This window comes from Nerophis ophidion, linkage group LG15 (genome assembly GCF_033978795.1).
Source record: "Nerophis ophidion isolate RoL-2023_Sa linkage group LG15, RoL_Noph_v1.0, whole genome shotgun sequence".
In the NCBI taxonomy this organism is placed as follows: Eukaryota; Metazoa; Chordata; class Actinopteri; order Syngnathiformes; family Syngnathidae; genus Nerophis; species Nerophis ophidion.
The window spans coordinates 55,101,677-55,121,738 of record NC_084625.1 but is presented as its reverse complement, the minus strand read 5'-3'; the positions used below and the strand labels follow the sequence as shown (position 1 = coordinate 55,121,738).

The 20,062-nt window shown below is 42.2% G+C and overlaps 1 protein-coding gene across 2 annotated transcripts in view; it reads right to left on the bottom strand.

Annotated features, from left to right (window-relative positions):
- Positions 1-20,062, bottom strand: part of adarb2 (adenosine deaminase RNA specific B2 (inactive)) — a 470,621-nt gene that overhangs the window by 42,052 nt on the left and 408,507 nt on the right. For both annotated transcript variants that reach the window (XM_061922410.1, XM_061922411.1), the window contains exons 7-8: positions 19,814-19,982; positions 2,384-2,565 (exon numbers count right to left, since the gene is read on the bottom strand). In XM_061922410.1, coding sequence (XP_061778394.1) covers positions 2,384-2,565; positions 19,814-19,982 — 351 coding nt within the window. The remainder of the gene's footprint in view (positions 1-2,383; positions 2,566-19,813; positions 19,983-20,062) is intronic.

Sequence of the window (20,062 nt, the reverse complement as noted above, 5' to 3'; positions counted from 1 at the left end):
TATGAGATGCCATGCAAGTGTAAGCCACTGTGACACTATTGTTCTTTTTTTATTTTTATAAATGTCTAATGATAATGTCAATGAGGGAGCTTTAATTAGATTAGATTAGACTTCACGGTGGCGGAGGGGTTAGTGCGTCTGCCTCACAATACGAAGGTCCTGCAGTCCTGGGTTCAATCCCAGGCTCGGGTTCTTTCTGAGTGGAGTTTGCATGTTCTCCCTGTGACTGCGTGGGTTCCCTCCGTGTACTCCGGTTTCCTCCCACCTCCAAAGACATGCACCTGGGGATATGCCCCTCCCACCTCCAAAGACATGCACCTGGGGATAGGCCCCTCCCACCTCCAAAGACATGCACCTGGGGATAGGCCCCTCCCACCTCCAAAGACATGCACCTGGGGATAGGCCCCTCCCACCTCCAAAGACATGCACCTGGGGATAGGTTGATTGGCAACACTAAATGGTCCCTAGTGTGTGAATGTGAGTGTGAATGTTGTCTGTCTATCTGTGTTGGCCCTGCGATGAGGTGGTGACTTGTCCCTATGAATAAAAAGTAAAAGAAACATATACACTGTTCCACGTCATTGTCCGCTGGGGTGGAGGGAGCATGGCCAGAGACAGGAGCAGACCCAACAAAGCAACCAAGAGAGCCGACTCCACTCTCGCCCGCCAACCAACTCTCGGCCGGTGTCCAGTCCGCATGGATGAGCGAGGATACGTCCAAGGAGACTGAGGTGTCCGACACCTGCTCACCCAGCCAAGACACCACGAAGCTTGTCTGTCCCGGCGCTCAGTGCTAGCTCCGCAGTCCTGTCCCCTCATCCGCATCTCCTCCAGTCTCTCCAAAGCGACTCCGGTGTGGCAGAGACCCAGCAGCTGGTCTCCATGGCCAAAAGGCTCCCGGGAGGTAGATCCAGAAGTCCACAAAAAAGGTCAGGAAAGTGCCACTCCTTGTCACACAGTCCCAGAGGGTCCCAGACCAAAAGGCAAAACAATATAATAGATGAAAAGAAGAGGGAAACACAAAAGGATGACAGAAGAGCACAGATCTCCTGCCAACAGCAGACACCACAGCAGCGCCATTTTGGAAAAAAAAATCACTGCTTTGCTGAAATTATAACTAATATCGATACTATTGTTAATAATATTCATTTTTGTTTCACTACTTTTGGTTTGTTCTGTGTCTCCTCCTAATTGCTCTGTTTATTGCAGTTCTGAGTGTTGCTGGCTCAGGTTTGCTTTTGGAATTGGATTGCATTGTTATGGTATTGTTGTGTAGTGCTTTGTTGGATTAATTAAAACAAAAAATCGATTTAAAAAAAAAAAAGGAGAATCGATTCTGAATCGCACAATGTATTCGAATCGATTTTTTCCCACACTCCTACTTTCTAACACAACAACATGTGTAAAACATTTAAACTGGAATGGGGGGGCATGTTGCTGCTGTAAGAAAGTAATACATTTAAAGCAGAGTAATATAGTAGCCGAGTAGTTTTTACACAATATTACAATGATAACAAAGTATTGTAGTACTGTGTGTACATTCAATAGATTAGCTCATATGTAGTGGAACCTCAACATTAGGTCAGAATGTGCTCCCAAAGCCCAGAAACCTACACCTACTATGGACCTGCTACCTGTCATGTTGAAGACAGACTTGGCGTTGGTTGGCCTTTGCCATGCCTTTTTTAAAACAATTATGCTAGGAATCCTTCAAGCTAGCATGCTATCAACCCGTGAGGATACATGGTGATAACATTATTGGAACATTTCTTATTTCAATTGAGGTTTGCTATCGTGCTGCACTAAAGCTCATTGTCATGAATGCTGAAGTGCAAAATGCTGAAGTGCTTTGCTGTACGCTGAGCATGTTCACCAGTGGCACCAGTGCTACTAAATGAAAAAAAAAAAAAACAACTAGTTGCACAGAATTATTTTGTAGCCCAGAAACATTTTTTGTAGCAATATCCATTGTGGGTTGAACTTTCACAGTATCATGTTAGACCCGCTCGACATCCATTGCTTTCCTCCTCTCCAAGGTTCTCATAGTCATTATTGTCACCGATGTCCCACTGGGTGTGAGTTTTCCCTGCCCTTATGTGGGCCTACCGAGGATGTCGTAGTGGTTTGTGCAGCCCTTTGAGACACTAGTGATTTAGGGCTATATAAGTAAACATTGATTGATTGATGATTGATGTCTTAAATATCACAATTTGATTATTAACACTCCAACAAAGTACGAGTGTGCCACACACACATTTTCCTTCAGAGTACGTAAAACTGTAGATTTTTTGACTCATGCCATATATACAAGTACAACCCCCACACATATATATACCTCTGGGAAGCGCAATCTTTTCCATAGTAGTGTGAAAGTGAGTCGTACCACTGAGCAGGGGCTGGTTGCGTCTATAGGTGGCGGGCAGTGGGCCCAGACGTTCCTGCCGTTGGTTGAGAACTCTGCTCAGATGGCCCGTGTGGCGTAAGCTGCCTATGGTCACGCTGTGCAGGTAGACTGGCTCCATGAAGTGGCTCAGCAGTGCCCCCTGCAGACCAAGAATGTTCCACCTATGGAAAATGGAGCATTTGAACATATTATGATGGAGAAGCGGAGGAGGACAAGGTAAGGTAGTGTAGGAATGAGATGAGTGAGGAGGGATGGCAACAGTTGAGAGGATTGCTTGGGCTTGAGAGAAAGGTGACAGGTATAGCAAAAGCAACCATTTTGTGAGCCTCAATGACAGGTAGAGACAATTTGATCATTATCTTGATGTGGGACGTGATGACTAACACACACACACACACACACACACACACACACACACACACACAGCATTTTCCCCGAGTTTAAAAGCACACACCATCAGTAGCAGTGACAACAACAACAACACTGCCAAAGGTCAGTACATTAGCATTCGTTAGCACAATGAAGCATTAGCAGGTGTGCATTTGTCAGTGCCAGTGGGGTTATTTTAATGCAGCGCACAGCGTTACGGGCAGGACTCTGTCCATCGCTTCACTGGAGGCTGATCAGCCACCACAAAGGATGACTTGTGTCCCTTTCATCCTGCTTTGGGATTCCACAAATAAAGCCAGCCCAGAAATGATCTGCTTATTTGTGAGAAAATCTCCTTCAATATTTACAAAAATGGATAAGAATGATTGGGAGTCCTCTCTTTAAAGACCATGCATGGAGTCTGTCAAGGACAAGGGAGTTTGTTTGAACCGGAGGTTATAAATGACATGTTGGGGTCTGTCATGGGCAAGGGCTTTTAAAGTGCAGGCCTAAGTCCTGACCAGGGTGTAGGGATAATGACGCGTAAGACAAAGGGGAACAAGTCACTGAAGGCCTAAGACTTTTACTTTAATATGCCAACCCTTTTATTTTAGTGTGTGCTTTCTCATTGTAGCCCATTGGGTTGACTTTTTTCTTGCCCTGATACGAGATCAGAGCCCAGGATGTGGTTGTGGCTTGTGCAGCCCTTTGAGACACTTGTGATTAAGGGCTATATAAATAAACTTTGATTGATTGATGGATGTGTGTTTGTCTTTTCAAAGCCCTCCGCTTCGTCTCTCCTGGTAGACCTGAGCCAGTTTGTCTGTGCTGATCAGGGTCAGATGTCGTGTTTGTTGTGCCTGAGGGCAACAAACCTTATTGAGGCATTGTCCTGAGCACAACAACACCTTGGGACAAAACTAAAATCTTTGTATTGGAATTGTCTTTCTGCTTTCTGACTGCTGAGGTCAAATTCTAAGACTGTTGAATATTCTATGTGTTTCTAGTAGGGGTGTGGGAAAAAATCGATTCGAATTTGAATCGTGATTCTCACGTTGTGAGAATGGATTTTATTTTGATTTTTGTATCAATCCAACAAAGCACTACACAACAATACCATAACAATGCAATCCAATTCCAAAAGCAAAGCTGAGTCAACAACACTCAGAACTGCAATAAACAGAACGATTGAGAGGAGACACAAACACCACACAGAACAAAACAAAAGTAGTGAAACAAAAATGAATATTATCAACAACAGTATCAATATTAGATATGATTTCATTATAGCAGTGATTAAAAATTCCTCATTGACATTATCATTTGACATTTATAAAAATAAAAAAAGAACAATAGTGTCACAGTGGCTTATATATATAAATCGAATCGTGGGACACCCAAAGATTCGCAGCCCTAATATATATATAAATATATCCGTGTATATATGTAGATATATATACGTATAAATATATATATATATATATATGTATATATATATATATACATGTATATATATATATATATATATATATATATATATATATTTATATGTATATATATATATATATATATATATATACATATATATATATATATATATATATATATATACGTATATGAGTGTGAATGTTGTCTGTCTATCTGTGTTGGCCCTGTGATGAGGTGGCGACTTGTCCAGGGTGTACCCTGCCTTCCGCCCGATTGTAGCTGAGATAGGCGCCAGCGCCCCCCGCGACCCCAAAAGGGAATAAGCGGTAGAAAATGGATGGATGGATGGATGGATATATATATACATACATATAAATATATCCGTGTATATATATATATATATACGTATAAATATATATATATATATATTTATACGTATATATATATATATATATATATATATACGTATATATATATATATTTATACGTATATATATATATACACGTATATATTTATATGTATATATATATATGCATATAAATATATCCGTGTATATATATATATACATATAAATATATATATATATATACGTATATATATATATGTATATATATATATGTATATATGCATATATATGCATATATATACATATAAATATATAAGTGTATATATATATATATATATATATATGTATATATATGCATATATATGCATATATATACATATAAATATATACGTGTATATATATATATATATATACGTATATATATATATATATTTATATATATATCCATCCATCCATCCATTTACTACCGCTTATTCCCTTTCGGGGTCGCGGGGGGCGCTGGCGCCTATCTCAGCTACAATCGGGCGGATTTATATATATATATACACATGTAAATATATACGCATATATATATATACTGTGTATACATATATATTAGGGCTGCGAATCTTTGGGTGTCCCACGATTCGATTCAATATCGATTCTTGGGGTCACGATTAGATTCAAAATTGTTTTTTGTTTTTTTAATTCAACATGATTCTCGATTCAAAAACAATTTTTTTCCGATTGAAAAGGATTGTGTATTCATTCAATACATAGATTTCAGCAGGATCTACCCCAGTCTGCTGACATGCTAGCAGAGTAGTAGATTTTTTGTAAAAAGCTTTTATAATCATAAATGAAAATGTTTTATCATCTGATTTCAATAATGTTAATGTGTTTGAACTATTAAAGGAAGCAAAAATATGACTTATTTTATCTTTGTGAAAACATTGGACACAGTGTGTTTTCCAGCTTATGAGATGCCATGCAAGTGTAAGCCACTGTGACACTATTGTTCTTTTTGATTATTTTTATAAATGTCAAATGATAATGTCAATGAGGGATTTTTAATCACTGCTATGCTGAAATCATATCTAATATTGATACTGTTGTTGATAATATTCATTTTTGTTTCACTACTTTTGGTTTGTTCTGTGTGGTGTTTGTGTCTCCTCTCAATTGTTCTGTTTATTGCAGTTCTGAGTGTTGCTGGCTCAGCTTTGCTTTTGGAATTGGATTGCATTGTTATGGTATTGCTGTGTAGTGCTTTGTTGGATTGATAAAAAAAAAAATTGATTGATTGATACTGAATCGCACAACATGAGGATCGCGATTCAAATTCGAATCGATTTTTTTCCCACACCCCTAATATATACTGTATATATATATATATGTATATATATATATATATATATATATATATATATATATATATATATATATATATATATATATGTATATATATATACATATATATATATAGCCAGACACACAAGACCAACACATTTTTCACACACATACACACACACACACACACACACACACACACACACACACACACACACACACACACACACACACCGGCCCCGAGAAATCTTTTTTTTTTTATGTGCCCCCCCCCCGATTTGACATTTACACTGCAGGACAATTAGACAAATAATGTAAGATATATCTTTAGGAAGCCAGCACGAGGAGAAGCAACTAAGTGATTCCAGACGGTCTAGGACTGCCATTGGTGGATGTGTGTTTCTCTACCAATGCCATTCCAGCTCTTTTGGTTAATCAGGGTCGCTTTATCACATCTGCAATTACAGTGACTAGTGTTTTTTTTCCTTCCCTGGCTGACTTAATAATCACTCATTACAGAGCCTTTCACTTCTTAAGCAGTCAATTAACATTAGTGGCTTTCTGGGACTGGCAAAATGGGCTGATGATGCGGTGGCCACGTTTTTACCTGCAGTCTGTGCACACGCACACGCACACACACACACACACACACACACACACACTCACACACTCACACACACACACACACACACACACACACACACACACACACACACACACACACATACACACACACACACACACACACACACACACACACACACACACACACACACACACACACACACACACACACACACACACACACACACACAACCTCTGCCAACAGCCAAATGCTTTAGCCTGAACTATTAATTTAGCCAAAAAGCCACACGGTGAATCAGTGACATCTTCTAATCTCATGCAAGAAAAGGCAGCCATCTGGCTGGGGTGTTTGAATTTAAAGGGTGAAGGGAGCGAGAACACCTCCACTCGCTCTCCTTTTCTTCCCACCCTCACTAAGCGCAGCTATTAAAGTAATGGTATCATCTGCATAAACTGCCGAGGGATGGGCGACATCATCATTATATGAGAGCCATTCAGGACCCGCAATTAAATCCAGCTGTCAAATCCAATATTAGCACAGGGGCATCAGCGGGCACTTTGCTTAAGAAAACACAAATGGCAGATTATCACCATGTCGCTACAATAGGTCCAGGCAGCTTCTTTTTACCAGCTTTCATCTTAAAAACTGTCATTCCAATCAATTGGTGACACAAAATATATCTTTTCATCAAGCAAACACAACTTGCAAATGGATTGTGTATAAAACATTTACATGTGTTTACCTCCTACTCTTCATCCAAAGTATGCAAAGAGTGCCGGTATTTTTCTAGAACCGATTCCTGCGTGAGCCGGTCCTACTGGACCAACGGTACTGCTGTCTGTAGTTTTTTATCCAGCTGACTGTGGTAATTATGACATGTGGTTCATCTCCCGCTGTATGCACAAAACACATCAGCTTGTAATCGTTACAAATTGGAAGCAACACCACACAAAAGTTTATAACAGCACAACTCGTCCTCAGAAGAGTCATCCAGTTTCAAGAGCACACCACTTAACTCACTATCGTGCTTCATCAACCGTCCTCTTAGCGATCCATTCATCCACAGGCTAATAATAATCTACTCAAATAAGTGAAAGAGGAAGTATTACCATCCATCCATCAAGTGTCTTTGGCGCAAGATAAAATGAGCTGCATAGACGTGTTTTATAATGTCCACAAAGTTCAGAGAGCAGCTAGTGTGACCATGTCTCTTGACTTGGATTTATTTTTTGGCACCATGACTTGGGAAGGTTGTTTGCATTAGGTCATATATGTACATTCTGCACATCCATCCATTGTCCACTAGATAGCGGGATAATAGCAGCACCAACATTGTCAGTCTATAATAATGTATGCAAGCTTCCTCTCGGTAAAATTCCTAATTAAACTCATGACACCTCATGGATCAAATTGAAGACGTCAGCAGGCCGCCCGTGGGCCGTAGTTTGGACACCCCTGATATAACGTATTCCCGTTTGGATGAAAAATGACTCGTAAACTTTCACCTGCACCAAGGTAAGGCAGCAACTCACCAGTCGATGATGTTCGCTCTCTGTGATCACGGTGCTGCTATATATGCTATAGTTTGTCTGCATTAGATAGATAGATAGATAGATAGATAGATAGATAGATAGATAGATAGATAGATAGATAGATAGATAGATAGATAGATAGATAGATAGATAGATAGATAGATAGATAGATAGATAGATAGATAGATAGATGGATGGATGGATGGATGGATGGATGGATGGATGGATGGATGGATGGATGGATGGATGGATGGATGGATGGATGGATGGATGGATGGATGGATGGATAGACAGACAGACAGACAGACAGACAGACAGACAGACAGACAGACAGACAGACAGACAGACAGACAGACAGACAGACAGACAGACAGACAGACACAGACAGACAGACAGATAGATAGATAGATAGATAGATAGATAGATAGATAGATAGTACTTTATTGATTCCTTCAGGTGAGTTCCTTCAGGAAAATTAAAATTAGCACTTAAAGTAACAATATGACCAATATTTGTTAATATTTATGAGAACAATATGACTAATACTTGTTGATATTTCCGTTAACAATATCACTAATACTTGTTAAACTTCAAGTCACCAAATGTAAGTGGAATATTGTTGGTACTTTTTGAACCGTCGTCACTTGGAGGTCTTTATGGGCGGAACAGAAGCCCACCCAGTGACTGCATTATAAACGACTTGTGTTTATTTGGGAGTTAAAGTAAAGTTAAAGTAGCAATGATTGTCACACACACACTAGGTGTGGTGAAATGTGTCCACTGCATTTGACCCATCACCCTTGATCACCCCCTGGGAGGTGAGGGGAGCAGTGGGCAGCAGCGGTGGCCACGCCGGGAATCATTTGTGGTGATTTAACCCCCAATTCCAAGCCTTGATGCTGGTGCCAAGCAGGGAGGTAATGGCTCCCATTTTTATAGTCTTTAGTATGACTGGGCCGGGGTTTGAACTCACAACCTACCCATCTGAGGGCGGACACTCTAACCACTAGACCACTGAGTAGGTAGAATGCATCCAGAAATACATCTGTCTTCTTGTCTTACATGATGGTGAGGCATGTCTGCCACAAGTCAAAAGGGAATGTCTACTAGTGGTTCCTGCACTCACTATGCTGACCTTTTCACCGGCTGAGGCTTAGATGCCTTTGGAATTGAACTTCTTAATTCCTTTAAACATTACCCTAACAAGAAAAAAAAGGGGGTCATTTACTGTCATCCAAACGTTACAAGAAGGGGGTCATTTACTGTCATAAAAAGGTTACAATAATGATATGATAGGAGAGATGACACCAAAAACGTTATTAAATACTTTTGGGTCACATTTGCTTGAATAAAATATTTGGAGAGCCATTTACCTTTCTGTATGTCCGTATCTATCGTTTTGTTTTAGAGTCCGGTTTAGAGAAGTGTCAGGTTTGTACCTGAGAAGTGTCAGGTTTGTACCTGACAGTTTGGCCATGTTTTAGTTTTTCCTCTGCGTTTGTCTTTGTTTCCTGTCAGCGCTCTTATTTTGTTTGTTTCCTGTTTGTCTCCCTGAGTGCTGTGTCTCCCCAGCTGTGGATGATTGGCACCTGGCCACACCTGGTGTCAATCAGCCAAGTACTAGTGGTTAGAGTGTCCGCCCTGAGATCGGTAAGTCGTGAGTTCAAATCCTGGCCGAGTCATACCAAAGACTATAAAAATGGGAGCCATTACCTCCCTGCTTGGCAGTCAGCATTAAGGGTTGGAATTGGGGGTTAAATCACCACAAATGATTCCCGGGCGCGGCACTGCTGCTGCCCACTGCTCCCCTCACCTCCCAGGGGGTGATCAAGGGTGATGGGTCAAATGCAGAGAATAATTTTGCCACATCTAGTATGTGTGTGACAATCATTGGTACTTTAACTTTAACTTTACTATTTAAAGCTGCCTTCCCCTCCAGTCAGGGCTGGATTATTGTCACCACTACCTGTCAATGTCTTTAATACTGATGGTTGTAGTTGTGTCTACTTCTGTTCACTCTGCTCATGTCATAGTTCCTTCGTGTCACAGTAAGTGTGTTGGTTTCTAGTCCACAGTTAGCCTTTGTGCTAGTTTTTGTTCATAGCCAAGTTTTTTCTCCGCTTTGTGCGCACCTTTTGTTTGTTCTTGTTTTACTGTTAAATTAAATCATGTTTACCTGCACAATGCCTGCCGCCTTCTCTGCCTCTTGGGGTTCGTCACAAACTCAACCTGACAGAGAAGTACTTGATCTTGGATTTATAATCCTCCATATTGGCAGACGCATTCATTCAAGCATAAAACAATGTTCATGCATCTGACAAAAAAAGCAGAAATTCGGCCTCCCGTCTTACAACTGCCATGTTTGTTACAGCAGGATTTCTGGCCGGGTAAACATTGTCGAGACATTCTCGCTGACGATGGCGCCCACTTCTCAAAGTGCAGCCAGTCAGAGGAGTGGCATTGTGAAGAAGAACCATGGCATTAAAACATTAAACAGGCTGTGGATTCTGCAGGGTACAAACTACAAATTCATGGTATGAAATCAATCCTGATTTTAGCGACCAGCGTAAGCCACGCCCACAAACACGTCAAGAGGTGGAGCCTCATAATTGTTTGTGTGCAAATGTGCTGATTTTTACTCAAGTAAATGATAAAAAGCGATTTTAATCATACAGAAAACACATTTATGAACACAGTTCAATGGACAAATATGAATATGTATTTCAATCAATCAAAGTTTATTAATATAGCACTAAATCATGAGTGTCTCAAAATATTTGATCGTTTTATTATTTTAGTTTTTTTCATCATGACAGCGGAGGCTCTTCCTTACCCGCCCTAGATAAAGCATGGATACGAGACTTAAATGTTTGTCATTAGTTCAAAGGTCTTAAAAACCTTCCCTGGTCGAGGCTAAACTAACTGTAATAAAGTGCAGCTCCTAAGAGATACAAAAGTAGTAGGACTGCAGAATGGATGTTAGGGAGGACAAAAAGAGCTTGAGTGGGATCAGTTTAAGAGTGAAGTGTGTGTGTGTGTGTGTGTGTGTGTGTGTGTGTGTGTGTGTGCGCGCGTGCGTGCGCGTGCGTGCGTGCGTGCGTGCGTGTGTGTGTGTGTGTGGTCAGATTGCAGTCCTCTCCCCCTCCACTCTGACCTTGATAAAGCGGCCCTGGGTGACCCACTCACTTGAACAATGAGCACTGATGATTTACAGCGACATAAAGAGGAGGCTGCAGAGCAAAGCGTGCTGCTGATGGTGGGAGGAGAAAAAAGCAGGGTGTCTATCTCCGTCACTATATTTTCCTTTTTTTTTTTTTACAAAGTAATTGCTTTCACCCCTGTCAGTGACCTGGGTATATTTAATCACACCATCTTCAGCCCTGGCCAACTGGATCAAATTGGTCAAATTAACAGAGATACCCCTCCAACACTCTATCCCTCACACACCACCTTTGTCCTCCTCTTTTTATGTCGTCTTAGCAACATGAACTTCTGTTTTAGTGGGGCTTCCACCCCTCTAAAGACTTCCTATAGCCCCTATAATTAACTCAACACTCTATCCCTCACACACCACCTTTGTCCTCCTCTTTTTATGTCGTCTTAGCAACATGAACTTCTGTTTTAGTGGGGCTTCCACCCCTCTAAAGACTTCCTATAGCCCCTATAATTAACTCAACACTCTATCCCTCACACACCACCTTTGTCCTCCTCTTTAGATGTCGTCTTAGCAACATGAACTTCTGTTTTAGTGGGGCTTCCACCCCTCTAAAGACTTCCTATAGCCCCTATAATTAACTCAACACTCTATCCCTCACACACCACCTTTGTCCTCTTTAGATGTCGTCTTAGCAACATGAACTTCTGTTTTAGTGGGGCTTCCACCCCTCTAAAGACTTCCTATAGCCCCTATAATTAACTCAACACTCTATCCCTCACACACCACCTTTGTCCTCCTCTTTAGATGTCGTCTTAGCAACATGAACTTCTGTTTTAGTGGGGCTTCCACCCCTCTAAAGACTTCCTATAGCCCCTATAATTAACTCAACACTCTATCCCTCACACACCACCTTTGTCCTCCTCTTTAGATGTCGTCCTAGCAACATGAACTTCTGTTTTAGTGGGGCTTCTAACCCCCTAAAGACTTCCTATAGCCCCTATAATTAACTCAACACTCTATCCCTCACACACCACCTTTGTCCTCCTCTTTAGATGTCGTCTTAGCAACATGAACTTCTGTTTTAGTGGGGCTTCCACCCCTCTAAAGACTTCCTATAGCCCCTATAATTAACTCAACACTCTATCCCTCACACACCACCTTTGTCCTCCTCTTTAGATGTCGTCTTAGCAACATGAACTTCTGTTTTAGTGGGGCTTCCACCCCTCTAAAGACTTCCTATAGCCCCTATAATTAACTCAACACTCTATCCCTCACACACCACCTTTGTCCTCCTCTTTAGATGTCGTCTTAGCAAGATGAACTTCTGTTTTAGTGGGGCTTCCGACCCCCTAAAGACTTCCTATAGCCCCTATAATTAACTCAACACTCTATCCCTCACACACCACCTTTGTCCTCCTCTTTAGATGTCGTCTTAGCAACATGAACTTCTGTTTTAGTGGGGCTTCCACCCCTCTAAAGACTTCCTATAGCCCCTATAGTTAACTCAACACTCTATCCCTCACACACCACCTTTGTCCTCCTCTTTTTATGTCGTCCTAGCAACATGAACTTCTGTTTTAGTGGGGCTTCCACCCCTCTAAAGACTTCCTATAGCCCCTATAATTAACTCAACACTCTATCCCTCACACACCACCTTTGTCCTCCTCTTTAGATGTCGTCTTAGCAACATGAACTTCTGTTTTAGTGGGGCTTCCGACCCCCTAAAGACTTCCTATAGCCCCTATAATTAACTCAACACTCTATCCCTCACACACCACCTTTGTCCTCCTCTTTAGATGTCGTCTTAGCAACATGAACTTCTGTTTTAGTGGGGCTTCCACCCCTCTAAAGACTTCCTATAGCCCCTATAATTAACTCAACACTCTATCCCTCACACACCACCTTTGTCCTCCTCTTTAGATGTCGTCTTAGCAACATGAACTTCTGTTTTAGTGGGGCTTCCACCCCTCTAAAGACTTCCTATAGCCCCTATAATTAACTCAACACTCTATCCCTCACACACCACCTTTGTCCTCCTCTTTAGATGTCGTCCTAGCAACATGAACTTCTGTTTTAGTGGGGCTTCTAACCCCCTAAAGACTTCCTATAGCCCCTATAATTAACTCAACACTCTATCCCTCACACACCACCTTTGTCCTCCTCTTTAGATGTCGTCTTAGCAACATGAACTTCTGTTTTAGTGGGGCTTCCACCCCTCTAAAGACTTCCTATAGCCCCTATAATTAACTCAACACTCTATCCCTCACACACCACCTTTGTCCTCCTCTTTAGATGTCGTCTTAGCAACATGAACTTCTGTTTTAGTGGGGCTTCCACCCCTCTAAAGACTTCCTATAGCCCCTATAATTAACTCAACACTCTATCCCTCACACACCACCTTTGTCCTCCTCTTTAGATGTCGTCCTAGCAACATGAACTTCTGTTTTAGTGGGGCTTCTAACCCCCTAAAGACTTCCTATAGCCCCTATAATTAACTCAACACTCTATCCCTCACACACCACCTTTGTCCTCCTCTTTAGATGTCGTCTTAGCAACATGAACTTCTGTTTTAGTGGGGCTTCCAACCCCCTAAAGCAGGGGTCACCAAGGCGGGCACCAGGTCGCTCGTAAGGACCAAATGAGTCGCCCGCTGGCCTGTTCTAAAAATAGCTCAAATAGCAGCACTTACCAGTGAGCTGCCGCTATTTTTTAAATTGTATTTATTTACTAGCAAGCTGGTCTCGCTTTGCTCGACATTTTTAATTCTAAGAGAGACAAAACTCAAATAGAATTTGAGAATCCAAGAAAATATTTAAAAGACTTGGTCTTCACTTGTTTAAATAAATTCATTTATTGTTTCACTTTGCTTCTTATGACTTTCAGAAAGACAATTTTAGAGAAAATATACAACCTTAAAAACGATTTTAGAATTTTTGAAAACATATACCTTTTTACTGTTTGAATTCCTTCCTTTTCTTTCCTGACAATTTAAAAGGTAAAGCCCACCAGGCTGCCCCACACTTTTGGTGCCTTGTTGACACAGAAAAGTACAGTGGTGTATGCGCAGCAGTATGAAGGTTGCAAGCCTGTTTGCTTCCTCTTATCTTTGTGAATCAGCCTTTTCTGACATGAACTTCATCAAGAAGAAAGACAGAAGACATCTGCAAGAGTCCCTTAAAGAGTTGCAGTGTGAAGTGACACAGCAGAGTACAACACAATAGTTAACAGCATGCAATGCCAGGCTTCCCACAAACTGACAAAGAAACAGATAACAGATTTGCTGTCCAGTTCAAAGTGTGAGATGATTTATTAAAAAATTTGAGGGTTGATTTTTGTATTTTACATGAGTTATTATTTGTACAAACATGTTACAAAGTAATTCATGATTTGTTAAAAAATGTTCGTGGCCAGCTAGTTAAAAAGGGATATTGTGATTTCACAAGACTGTCTTAGAAGTGATCATTTGAAAATATTCAATTTGAAAAATGTGCACTTAAAGAAAATATAAAAATAAATTGTTGCATATTGATATTTATCTGTTTCTATATATATTTATTGTGAGAAATCATTAAGATGATCAGTGTTTCCACAAAGATCCATCCATCCATCCATCTTCTTCCGCTTATCCGAGGTCGGGTCGTGGGGGCAGCAGCCTAAGCAGTGAAGCCCAGACGCTCCTCTCCCCAGCCACTTCGTCCAGATCTTCCCAAGCCAGCCAGGAGACATAGTCTTCCCTACGTGTCCTGGATTTTCCCCGTGGCCTCCTACCGGTCGGACGTGCCCGAAAAACCTCCCTAGATGACCAGATGCCCGAACCACCTCATCTGGCTCCTCTCCATGTGGAGGAGCAGCGGCTTTACTGTGAGTTCCTCCCGGATGACAGAGCTTCTCACCCTATCTCTAAGGGAGAGACCCACCACCCAGCAGAGGAAACTCATTTGGGCCGCTTGTACCCGTGATCTTGTCCTTTCGGTCATAACCCAAAGCTCATGACCATAGGTGAGGATGGGAACGTAGATCGACCGGTAAATTGAGAGCTTTGCCTTCCGGCTCAGCTCCTTTTTCACCACAACGGATCGAGACAGCGTCCGCATTACTGAAGACGCCTCACCGATCCGCCTGTCGATCTCACGATTCACTCTTCCCTCGCTCGTGAACAAGACTCAAAGGTATTTGAACTCCTCCACTTGGGGCAGGGTCTCCTCCCCAACATGGAGATGGCAATCCACCCTTTTCCGGGCGAGAACCATGGACTCGGACTTGGAGGTGCTGATTCTCATCCCAGTCGCTGCACACTTGGCTGCGAACCGATCCAGTGAGAGCTGAAGATCCTGGCCAGATGAAGCCATCAGGACCACATCATCTGCAAAAAGCAGAGACCTAATCCTGCAGCCACCAAACCAGAACCCCTCAACGCCTTGACTGCGCCTAGAAATTCTGTCCATAAAAGTTATGAACAGAATGGGTGACAAAGGACAGCCTTGGTGGAGTCCAACCCTCACTGGAAACGTGTCCGACTTACTGCCGGCAATGCGGACTATGTTCTGACACTGATCATACAGGGAGTGGACTATGTTCTGACACTGATCATACAGGGAGAGGACTATGTTCTGACACTGATCATACAGGGAGAGGACTATGTTCTGACACTGATCATACATGGAGTGGACTATGTTCTGGCACTGATCATACAGGGAGTGGACTATGTTCTGACACTGATCATACAGGGAGTGGACTATGTTCTGACACTGATCATACAGGGAGAGGACTATGTTCTGACACTGATCATACAGGGAGTGGACTATGTTCTGACACTGATCATACAGGGAGAGGACTATGTTCTGACACTGATCATACAGGGAGAGGACTATGTTCTGACACTGATCATACAGGGAGAGGACTATGTTCTGACACTGATCATACAGGGAGAGGACTATGTTCTGACACTGATCATACAGGGAGAGGACTATGTTCTGACACTGATCATACAGGGAGCGGACTATGTTCTGACACTGATCATACAGGGAGAGGACTATGTTCTGACACTGATCATACAGGGAGTGGACTATGTTCTGACACTGATCATACAGGGAGTGGACTATGTTCTGACACTGATCATACAGGGAGTGGACTATGTTCTGACACTGATCATACAGGGAGTGGACTATGTTCTGACACTGATCATACAGGGAGGAGACTATGTTCTGACACTGATCATACAGGGAGTGGACTATGTTCTGACACTGATCATACAGGGAGTGGACTATGTTCTGACACTGATCATACAGGGAGTGGACTATGTTCTGACACTGATCATACAGGGAGTGGACTATGTTCTGGCACTGATCATACAGGGAGTGGACTATGTTCTAACACTGTTCATACAGGGAGTGGACTATGTTCTGACACTGATCATACAGGGAGTGGACTATGTTCTGACACTGATCATACAGGGAGAGGACTATGTTCTAACACTGTTCATACAGGGAGTGGACTATGTTCTGACACTGATCATACAGGGAGTGGACTATGTTCTGACACTGATCATACAGAGAGTGGACTATGTTCTGACACTGATCATACAGGGAGTGGACTATGTTCTGACACTGATCATACAGGGAGAGGACTATGTTCTGACACTGATCATACAGGGAGAGGACTATGTTCTGACACTGTTCATACAGGGAGTGGACTATGTTCTGACACTGATCATACAGGGAGAGGACTATGTTCTGACACTGATCATACAGGGAGTGGACTATGTTCTGACACTGATCATACAGGGAGAGGACTATGTTCTGACACTGATCATACAGGGAGGAAACTATGTTCTGACACTGATCATACAGGGAGTGGACTATGTTCTGACACTGATCATACAGGGAGTGGACTATGTTCTGACACTGATCATACAGGGAGGAAACTATGTTCTGACACTGATCATACAGGGAGTGGACTATGTTCTGACACTGATCATACAGGGAGTGGACTATGTTCTGACACTGATCATACAGGGAGTGGACTATGTTCTGACACTGATCATACAGGGAGGAAACTATGTTCTGACACTGATCATACAGGGAGTGGACTATGTTCTGACACTGATCATACAGGGAGTGGACTATGTTCTGACACTGATCATACAGGGAGTGGACTATGTTCTGACACTGATCATACAGGGAGGAAACTATGTTCTGACACTGATAATACAGGGAGTGGACTATGTTCTGACACTGATCATACAGGGAGTGGACTATGTTCTGACACTGATCATACAGGGAGTGGACTATGTTCTGACACTGATCATACAGGGAGAGGACTATGTTCTGACACTGATAATACAGGGAGTGGACTATGTTCTGACACTGATCATACAGGGAGCGGACTATGTTCTGACACTGATCATACAGGGAGTGGACTATGTTCTGACACTGATCATACAGGGAGCGGACTATGTTCTGACACTGATCATACAGGGAGCGGACCGCCACAATAAGACAGTCCGATACCCCATACTCTCTGAGCACTCCCCACAGGACTTCCCGAGGGACACGGTCCAATGCCTTCTCCAAGTCCACAAAGCACACGTAGACTGGTTGGGCAAACTCCCATGCAGAGCTGGTCCACAGTTCCACGACCAGGACGAAAACCACACTGTTCCTCCTGAATCCGAGGTTGGACTATCCGGCGTAGCCTCCTCTCCAGTACACCTGGAGAAACCTTAGCGGGGAGGCTGAGGTTATTTCTATCTTGCATAATTTAAATCAAAGACCCCAATATTGGGATTCATTTCCATTTTATTGTGAAAATGTCATACAGTAACATGTTTTAAAATGTTTCTGACACTGATCATACAGGGAGTGGACTATGTTCTGACACTGATCATACAGGGAGTGGACTATGTTCTGACACTGATCATAGAGGGAGTGGACTATGTTCTGACACTGATCATACAGGGAGTGGACTATGTTCTGACACTGATCATACAGGGAGTGGACTATGTTCTGACACTGATCATACAGGGAGTGGACTATGTTCTGACACTGATCATACAGGGAGTGGACTATGTTCTGACACTGATCATACAGGGAGTGGACTATGTTCTGACACTGATCATACAGGGAGTGGACTATGTTCTGACACTGATCATACAGGGAGTGGACTATGTTCTGACACTGATCATACAGGGAGTGGACTATGTTCTGGCACTGATCATACAGGGAGTGGACTATGTTCTGACACTGATCATACAGGGAGGAAACTATGTTCTGACACTGATCATACAGGGAGTGGACTATGTACTGACACTGATCATACAGGGAGTGGACTATGTTCTGACACTGATCATACAGGCAGTGGACTATGTTCTGACACTGATCATACAGGGAGTGGACTATGTTCTGACACTGATCATACAGGGAGTGGACTATGTTCTGACACTGATCATACAGGGAGTGGACTATGTTCTGACACTGATCATACAGGGAGAGGACTATGTTCTGACACTGATCATACAGGGAGAGGACTATGTTCTGACACTGATCATACAGGGAGAGGACTATGTTCTGACACTGATCATACAGGGAGAGGACTATGTTCTGACACTGATCATACAGGGAGAGGACTATGTTCTGACACCCATCATACAGGGAGTGGACTATGTTCTGACACTGATCATACAGGGAGTGGACTATGTTCTGACACTGATCATACAGGGAGTGGACTATGTTCTGACACTGATCATACAGGGAGCGGACCGCCACACTCAGATAGTCCGATACGATAACACATTTCCACAAAGATAAATATAATTAATTATTGATAATAATATAGAGTTAAAGGTAAATTGAGCAAATTGGCTATTTCTTGCAATTTATTTAAGTGTGTATCAAACTGGTAGCCCTTCGCATTAATCAGTACCCAAGAAGTAGAACTTGCTTTCAAAAAGGTTGCTGACCCCTGCCCTAAAGACTTCCTATAGCTCTTTTAATTATAGCTGACTTTTATTTGTTGAGCAATAGTTGAGGAATGACTCAAACATTAATAGTAAGATTTGGATTTAAATTGGTATTATGTGCAGGATATGGATAGAAGAAACTGCAGCTAGAGCTTGTTTAGTTACACGTTGTGCACACAGTGACAGTCTGTTCAGTGCAAAGTAAGCAACAAAATAAAGTCATGGAAGAATCAACAGCACTCGTACACCATTTTGTCTTCACATGTTGTCAGTTTCAGGAGAGGAAAGGCAAGGAGTCTCCAAAGGAAGACAAAAAATAAAAACCAAGAGAGCCTGAAAACAAGAAATGATAAATAACCAATTCATTGATCAAACTTATTGATGACATTGTTTTAGACATAGAGGTCGGGTCTAAGCCCCCCGAGTGACTTTCTATACAGTAATAAAGTAAGATCTCATGCTTAGTGCCACCATGATGGTAATATGACCTCCAAACTGTTGAAGGACTTTTGAAAAATATCCTTCCAGAACAACTTTATAGATCAAGAACAACAGCAACTAAGTACCATGTACTTATATTTGAGCAGATGAATCCGTTTTCACCTCAAATTAGTCTGGGGACACATTAGTCTCAGGAAGGTGTCACTTATGAAGCAGACGACTATTTCTATTAACGAGCATTCATCCAAGATGTCAGCACTGACCTGCTCATTTTGTCAGTGCAGGACATGGTGATGAGCTGTTCTCCTTGTAACACTCCATCCCACGTCTGCATGGACCCCCGACACCTGACTGGCACCGTTCCCTCGCCTGACTCGATCTTGCTGCGCAGATGGCAGCGGTGCTTCCTCATCAGGTGTCTGCTGCCATGCACTGCAAACAGGAAAGAAGCACCTGAGTCCCACTCCTCCTTGACATTGTGTGCACTCTCCTTGTTGGATAATAGATCAGCA